This window comes from Aulonocara sp. 'chitande type north' Nkhata Bay, linkage group LG6 (genome assembly GCF_057382095.1).
Source record: "Aulonocara sp. 'chitande type north' Nkhata Bay isolate Kocher_YH1m ecotype deep benthic linkage group LG6, A_spYH_male_GT1.1, whole genome shotgun sequence".
In the NCBI taxonomy this organism is placed as follows: domain Eukaryota; kingdom Metazoa; phylum Chordata; class Actinopteri; order Cichliformes; family Cichlidae; genus Aulonocara; species Aulonocara sp. 'chitande type north' Nkhata Bay.
In genome coordinates, this window is record NC_141349.1 from 1,181,254 (window position 1) to 1,190,012 (window position 8,759).

Genomic DNA, 8,759 nt, shown 5'->3' on the forward strand with positions numbered 1-8,759 from the left:
CCCCCCTCTCAACACTCCAGGTCCCTAACTGCAAGCAAGAATTGCTGCTCTTACAACTGGCCACTGCAGAGCTGCCTTCACTACCTACCTAACTCCTATATCCTCTTCCTTCAGTGTGACTGCTCCCCACTCAGCTCCGTTCCGCATCTCAGGCCTCATTCCCTCGCCATAGCCACGTTCCCCAGGCCACGCTGCACCAAGACTCCACGTCTCGTTGTTTTTTGTCTTTGCCACGTTTTTCTCTTGCACTTAAACCTAATAAATTGTTGCATCATCTGCTGTCTCCGCTCTGGGTTTCTGCACCTGAGTCCTGTTCAGTACCGGCCACCCGGCCACGTGACAACAGCCTTAATAAACGCAGAAAAGTTTGGACCCAGAAGCAGGGTTCATATGTCATCACTTAACAACTGAACAGTCATTGTCACTGTACACATAACAGAAACAAATTTCTCTGTCTGAAAAGCTGCAGTTGCGCTTTGGCATCTTTTAAAGATCATCAGGCGCACTGCTGCGCACTGTCTGTCCCATTTGTGAGCGCAGAACATCAACTCACAAAGCAGCAGCTCGGGGATGACATCACACATATGGGTCTTCTGTAGGAAAACCCGGACATTTTCATCAATCTCAAAAATCCCCCCCAACAGAACGTGAAAAGTGGACCTGTCCGGGGAGAAGAAGACGGTTGGTCACCCTAGTTTATCCCTACCCCCATTTATGTTAAATGTACCTATTCCTAAAACTGCCATATAAGACAGAGATAAGAGAAAAATAGAGAAGACAGTGAAAGCCATCCAAAGGACCACCTTTTGTGCTCCAAAATTTACTGTGATTTTGTTTATTTATTTACTTTTTGAATGGACATTACACTCCTTAAGACAGTTAAAATGGCAAATGTATTGAAGATCTGCACACCATGTCAACAGAGTGCAAAATATAAGGCAAGGCAAGTTTATTTGTATAGCACAATTCAACAACAAGGTGATTCAAAGTGCTTTACAGAGACAAATAAAAAGCATGATTTAAAATTGATTAAAACAAGCAAACTAACTAACTAACTAACTAACAACAAACAAAACAGTATATAAAATCAAAACAGATAAAATCAGTAGTTAAATGTAAGTTTTGAAATTTAAGCTTAAAAATGTGGATTTGGTGCTTTATTCAAATGCAGCTGAGAATAGGTGAGTCTTCAACCTGGATTTAAATAAACTGAGTCTTTCAGCTGATCAAAATATAACATAAATAAATAATGCTGCCAATAGTTCACATAAGCCTAATTACAGCTGTTGTAATTAATCAATACCTAAGCCGGATACGTCACTGACCTGTATATGAAAAATACTTGACCCATTCATTATAATCATCCTCGTCATGAAACGGGATGAAGGGCCGCGGCGGCGGCTCGGGGTGGGGGAGGTGGGGGTCAGGTGGAACCCCGTCTATAGCGGGTCTCGTCGCAGCATCGGACAAAGACACCTAAACGGCTGTAGCCCTCCATCGATTGCTTGAACCGGTGCGTTTCTTTTGTGTTTGTCCCAGTAGCGACTGGCGGGTGACCACTGAAGTACACGGGGACGGTCGGTTGGTTTCCGCGACAATCGCTGCTCCCCCCTTTCGCGCTCTCCAATCGCGACGCAGTCCGATTCAGAGATGCAGATCCCCTCGTCACCGTTCTCGCTGCCGTTGCGACCAAACGGCTCCATTCCCGGTTACGTGAGCTATGGAGAAAGAGCTCGTAAATGTCCCGAGTCATCGACGCAGACGCACTCGGCCTACAAGTAGTCAGTGGGTACGTTCATACCAAGGTTATTATCGTTAACGAAAACTAACGAAATAACGAAAACTAGAAGTGAAAAACATTTTCGTTAACGGAAATAAAAAGAAAAAGAAAAAAAGGAAAACTAACTAAAACTGTAATGAGTGTTCACAAAACTAACTAAAGTTAACTGAATTTATAGCAAAAATGTGTTTAGTTTTCATTGATGTGTGCGTGTCCTACAATAGCCAAGGGTGAAAATGAAGTTTAGTTTCCAGATTTTTGCTTGCTGTGTCTCATTATGCCAGCAGGTGGCAGCACGTTAGTCAAGTCGTCTGTGTTGCTGCTCCGTCCACGCGCAGAATCATGTCAGGAAAAGTCGGGAGAAAGCGCCAGAGTCCAATTTGGGATTACTTTGAATATGACTGTGTTTTGGATAAAGCAAGTGTCTTGTAGTGGAAAGAGACAAATTATGAGGGACATTTCTAAAGGGAAAAAATCCCACAAACCTTAAAGTGCACTTGAAAAGCTCACACAAGAAGGCTAACCTAGCTTACCTTGAGAAGGTACGGGAGCACACTCAACCCTCATCCCCAGAAACAGAAGCTAACCCCAGGCAAGGCAGCGTGATGCATCCCGAGACAACAGGACGGGGACATCTACATAACTGTGTGAGTCAATTGCCTTCAAAAAGTTTATCAATTCACTTGAACCAAAATTACGAACACCCGGTGTTGCAAGAGCTAATAGTCTCATTGGGGCCAAGATATAGCTTTTATAGTTGCCTGGTATCAATGGTTGTTCACCTGCCTTTATTTATTTATTTATTTAAAGAACCCATAGGTGGGAATGTGAGTTGTCTGTCTCTGCGTGTTAGCCCTGTGACAGACAAGCGACCTGTCCAGGGTGCAGGGTATGGTAGCTTGAATAGCAACATACCCAAGGATAAGCAGAAGAGCATGACTGATGTGATGAAACTGGGATTTTGTTACACTTAATTATTGCAAACACAACTAAAACTATAACTGAAACTGAAGCAAACAATTGGTAAAAACTAATTAAAACTGATATAAAATTGAAAATCTGAAGTCAAAACTAAATAAAAATAAAAACTAATGAAAATTGCAAAACTATTAAAACCCTGGTTCACACTGCAGGTCTTGATGCTCAATTCCAATTTTTTGATCAAATCCGATTTTTTTGTCTGCTCGTTCACACTACAAATAAAATGCAACAGCAAATGCTCTCTAGTGTGAACGCTCAAAGCGCCCACATGCGCAAAAGAAGACGTCACACGCAACGCGCTCTGTTTAGACCCAGAGCAAACAGTATTGTTTGACTGATGGCCCTTAATATAAAGACTTCGGACTTTATGTTTCCCAATTTTTACTTGAAGTTATTTTATTTACCTAATAACCTAATAATGATCCTTATTGCTGTTTTAGAGAGAAGCGGTGCTTCAAAGGATAGTTGCAGATTTCTGTCAGAATCTGCAGATTATACAGTACAAATAAAATGTTCACATTTCTCCAACGTTGTCTTCCCAACACTTTCACTGACATCTACGCTGGACGGCCAGGAAGCGTTCGCGATGTCTTCTCGGGCGCTTCTCCGGAGCTGATAATTGTCGTCTGTCTTGTGTCAGTGACGTAAAAGACGTATTTAATGCAACATGACCATCAAACAGCAGTCGCTTTCTAAAACATCGGATATGTATCGGATTCAGTACCACATACGAAAGTGACCCAGATCGGATTGGAAAATATTGGATTTGTGCCGTTCACACTGTCAGACCATGACCATGAGAGTCAAAAAAATTGGATTTGATGCGCTTTCGCCTGCAGTGTGAACGTAGCCAGTGTGTCAATAGGTAGCTTTTTTCAACCATCTTCGGTTTTGAGAGAGAGATAGAGAGAGAGGGGTCAGTTGGACCCCAGGGGGGCGCGGCGCTCGTCGTCGTTGTCAGAGGGGTCTTGTCGCGAAACCGGCCGCAGGGGTAGTACATGACGTCGCACCTCGAGCACACGTGAATGCGGCAGGCACAGCAAACGATCTTGGTCTTGACGTCCTTGCTCCTGGGACAGACACGGCACCTCTGCCTCTTGACTGGGGTTTCCTGTAGCTTGTTGCGGCGGGAATCGAGAGCGGAGAGAGCTTCTCCTTCTCGCCTTCCTCCTCGCGTTCCTCCTCGTCAGGAGACTGAGCGCTTTGCCCAGATGCTCGAGAAACAGCCTTCGTTTGTTGAGTTTGCCTGACATCCAGTCCGGGTGGATCTCCCTCCAGAGGACCAACACGTTGTAGGCCACCACGTCCACCATGTTGTGGAAAACCATCTAGAAGTCTTTCTTCTGCAGCTGTAGGTCCCCGCGACCTTGTCTAGGTTGTCAACACCTCCCCTGGTTTGATTGTAATGCAGCACCATTGAGGGTTTCACGGGGCCACCGCCGTCAGGGTTGATGCTCGGCTCCAGTGGCGACCCGGAGGGCCCGACGTAGTGATGTTGCGTCCGGATCCATGACCACTCGAGCGACCAGGTTCTTTTTGGGAGGACCAAGCTTGTTGGGCTTGTCGGCGTACACATCAATTTTTCATGCATAGCTGGACCGGGTGTCGCACGTGACCCAAATCTCAATCCCGTACCTGGCCGGTTTGCTTGCCATGTATTGCTTTAACGGACACCTTCCTGTAGGTGAGACGATGAGAAACCGAGAGAGAGTTCAGAAGGTGTCCAAATTTCACAAACACACAGGGAGAACAAAAAAACAAATAAAAGCCGCCCCCCACAAAAATACAAAAAGTACAAAAAAATACATTGAGGAATTGAGGAAAACTGAGTATCCGTCCCATACGTGCCAATATCATTATCATCACAATCATCACACAGAGACAGACAGTTGGACACACATACACCAAGAGAGAGAAAGAGTTCAGAACTCAGTTTCACAAGCACGCAGGGAGAAAAACCAAATAAAAGCCCCCCCAAAAATACATTGAGGAAAACCGATCCATCCTATATGTCCCATCATCATCATCATCATCACACAAACCTCTAAACGGCACCAGTCTCTCGTCCACGGTGACCTTGGGCCCCGGTCGGTACATGAGAGGCAAGCGCCCACACCACTCGTCCCACACCGCTCTGACCGGGGCAAGCTTGTCGTATCTACCGTAGTCGTCGTGACGCCTGGCGTCTCTGGTCTCTCGGTCGTCAAACTGAAGGGCGCTCGAGTAGGCCCGGAAGGTCTTGAGCTGCATGGTGGCGCTGAACACGGACCTGCCACTCTCTGCGTCCCACAGGCTCTCACAGGAATCGCTTCGCGACGTGTACACACCGGCGAGTATCAGAAGCCCTACGTAGGCTCGGAACTCGACGCGGCCCATGGGCTTCCAACCGTCGATGGCAGTCTGGTGCCTGGACGCTTCCAGGTTGGTCATCGCCGAGCTCCTCCGGCAGCAGCACGGGCTCCTCCGGCTCGGGCTCAGCAGGTCCGGGTGGCGAAAAAGATGGCTGAGCCGTGGCTACAGGCAGATGAGACGACAGAGGCGCCACAGCTGCAGATGTTGGAGCAGCGAGGGGTGTAGAGACATCCGACTGAGGTAACGCTGCCTGAGCTAACGGCTGGCTAAAAGCAGCGTCAGCGACGTCATCACCCACTGTAGACACAGACAAAGATGGTAAGGAAAACGAAAAATCGTCCTTATTACTCACCACAGCCGGCTCTGGAGATGTCCGGGAATCCGGCTGCGGCGAGGAGCGCCGGCGGCGTAAACGTAGTTTCCGTGTAGATGTCGGTGCCGGCACGTCAGGCTGTAAATCCACCGGCTGTCCAGGCCGGTGAGCAGCCTGAGTAGGAGAGTGGTGGCGGAGGATAGAAAGCAGAAAGTCCAGGACAACTGGGTTGAGGGAGTCCACCAGCCAGGGGAACTTAAAAAACGTCTCCTGCAGCCGACTTTCTACAGCGCGACAAAACCCTTCCCTGGGCTTCTCCCACCATAAGTCATACAGTTTATAAATGGTGTCCATTACCTCCCTCCTGAGCCTCTCCTCAGAGACCGCTGGGTCCATGCTTGGCGGGATCACTCTGTCACAGTTTTGGCAGGGCAAACCGTGGGGATGTGGGAAAAGGAGGACCCAGTTGCGGTACTCTGTCTAAGCAGTGCGTTTATTTATGGTGAATGAAACAATAACAGTAAATCTCCATGCTCTCCCGTGACTCCCGTGTTGTGTCTTCTCAAAAAGTCCGTGCTCTGTGTTCTCCACTCTCGTGTGTCCACACACACCCCGTGCCTGCTGCCCTCCGATGTGTCACGCTCCTCTTGAGGGGAAAATAACAGAGCCAGCCGTAAAGACACTGTATTCCAGTAGGCATACACTCACAGACTTTAACTGAGCTAAGACTGACATGAAGTCAGTGGGAGCTCCATCGGTCTCCTAAAAAGCTCCCCCGACGAGCCTGATCACCAGCAGGTGTGTGTGTGGCTTCAGGCGTGGCCAATCCTCTAGCAGGACCACGCCCATCAGGCCTGCAGGTGCTTGGCATCCACACAAATATATACGCACACATACCTACACACGCCTACACATACAATAAGTGGAACACCGAACAGAAGCATAGACTTAAAAATACATATCACAATAACAAGTCCATAACTGTTCAGGGATCCTTGGTCGCTCAGACCCAGGACCCTGACAGTTTTTGTATTATATGATTTATTTATTACATTTTATGTGGAGTGAATAAATAAAAGTATATTTGTGGTCGCCCCTAGAGACAAAGCACGTACAAACTCCAAAACACGTACGAACTCCAACACACATACAAACCCCGAAGCACGTAAAAACTCCAAAAGTGGCAATCCTGCGCTGCAAGGACCTACAAAGAAGGGGGGTGTAGGATGGCAGCAAAAAAGGAAGAACCTGGATATAAGAAAGTATTTTTCAAAGAAATGTATTTTAGCACATGTATTTTTTGCCTTTTTTTGTGGAACCCCAACTTACGAATACCCCGTTTCACAAAAAATTCAAGTTACGAAGGCACTGAACGGCAATATTTTTGCACGTGTTACGGCAAAATGCCCGTGTAGCGAAATCCGCTGGCTCTGATTGGCTGAGCCTACAATGCCCACAATGCCTTCCGAATCATGTCACAAGCCCTTGGCTTCCGTACTTGTGCTTCGCTGTTCCACTTGAAAGACGTATTGTTGTTCTAGTTGTTCTAGCTATCGTTCAGCATCGCCTCAGTCAAAACGCGCGATGGGTGCTTCGACTTACGAAAATTTTCGATTTACGAAAGACCCTCGGGAACGAATTAATTTCGTAAGTTGGGGTTCCACTGTATTTCAAAATACAAATTAAAACTATTTAAAATTATTCAAAAATATATATATAAATTTATATATATATATATATATATTTTTTTTACCCTTAATATATTTCAATCTAAGCAAACACATTCACATGTAACAGCTGAAAAAAAATATCTTTATTTGATGTCTAAAACATACATATAGCATATCAATCAAGCAAAAAACATACATTTTATAATTTTATTCTCATTACATACTTAAACATTGTAAAAGAAACACACACACACATTTGTGTGTATATATATATATATATATATATATATATATATATATATATATATATATATATATATTTTTTTTTTTTTTTTTTTTTTTTTTTTTTTTTAAATCACCATGGCAATGCGCATGCGCATACTCTCCTGCACGCATAGGCTTTTGGAGTTGACGTAATGCCGCAATGCATTGTGGGAGCGCAGCACCATATTGGCAGGCCATGAATCAAAACAAACACACTGTGTTGGAAGGAAAATTGCTACGAACCATTCTAAAAAGCAGCTCAAAAGAAAAAGGACATTATAGAGACAGATTGCGTCCAGATGCAAAGAGACGGTACTTGCAAAAAATAGCATGCATTGGAAATGTGGACCCATATGAAATACAGCAGTGGTGTATTAACCCTCAAGACCAACCGCTATTGACTTACAATGATATATTCTCGTACCTTGTCTGTGGAGTCAGCGCATACAGGGTGCCCCAATTTTGCAATTATAAATCTCTGAAGGTGCACATCCACCAAGGACTGGGTACAAGATTTGGCTTTTTTTTAAGCCTCCACGGTGTGAATACGTCATTATTCAAACAAAGGTAAGTAATCTTGAGTACTGCGAGTAAAATGCTTTTGATTTCCCTCCGAACATTCACATTAGTGCAAGCATAAATTCATTCATGAGGGGAAATTACAGTGAGAACATGTGGAGGCTGTTAGAGGGATAACATAGTGAGTTCAGTGTACTGATGTGACATTGTCCTGAACGTAGTAACACGTAATCCAATTACTTTTTTCAAGTAATGAGTAAAGTAAGGGATTGCAAATACGGTAATTAGATTACCGTTACTTTCCTGTAAGCACGCTGCGTTACTAAAACCGTGATTTTTTTGTGAGTGTCTCATGACAATGACGTAAGCGAGTGTGACGTTTGTGGCAACAGCTGTGTGCAGATCAACGATGGATAATATATTGAGTGCGGGAGAGAGTATGGCCGTGTAGTGTTTACAGGGAGTGCAGAATTATTAGGCAAATGTGTATTTTGTCCACATCATCCTCTTCATGCATGTTGTCTTACTCCAAGCTGTATAGGCTCGAAAGCCTACTACCAATTAAGCATATCCGGTTGTTCAGTCTGACGTCACTAGCCGTGTCTGGGTCTAAACTCCGCTGCAGGTCCATATATCAAACGATCACTATGGCATTACTGAGAGTTGAAAAACTGTCTAAAGTCTTTCATCTTTAATAAAATGATCAGCGTTCTGCTCTACCAGGTGTAACAATTGAGTTTAACATCCAGGCATCCATGAAAACGGAATTTATGACATTTAACGGAGTTAGGTTAGCAGGGAGTTAGCTCGCTAGCTTCTATCTAAATACAATATAGCATGTCCTGACTGTGGGGTTTTGGAAACAAATTAAAACGTACAG

At 44.9% G+C, this 8,759-nt stretch overlaps 1 protein-coding gene across 1 annotated transcript; it reads right to left on the bottom strand.

Moving 5' to 3' along the window:
* Positions 1-4,186: 4,186 nt before the first annotated feature.
* LOC147326965 (uncharacterized) lies at positions 4,187-5,831 on the bottom strand. The gene is made up of 3 exons (XM_086297348.1): positions 5,149-5,831; positions 4,804-5,069; positions 4,187-4,293 (listed from the first exon to the last, which is right to left on the bottom strand). Exons 1-3 carry the CDS (start codon positions 5,820-5,822, stop codon positions 4,187-4,189), a joined length of 1,047 nt encoding a protein of 348 aa, XP_086153474.1. The 5' UTR covers positions 5,823-5,831.
* Between the last annotated feature and the right edge of the window lie 2,928 nt (positions 5,832-8,759).

Excerpts from the sequence above, each read along its gene's own strand:
- LOC147326965 (XM_086297348.1), bottom strand. The coding sequence starts at position 5,822 with ATGGACCCAGCGGTCTCTGAGGAGAGGCTCAGGAGGGAGGTAATGGAC. Across the intron at positions 5,070-5,148 it reads GCACCAGACTGCCATCGACG|CGATTCCTGTGAGAGCCTGT; the intron begins GTTGGAAGCCCA and ends CACGTCGCGAAG. Across the intron at positions 4,294-4,803 it reads GAGACTGGTGCCGTTTAGAG|AACCTGGTCGCTCGAGTGGT; the intron begins GTTTGTGTGATG and ends CCTCCCAAAAAG.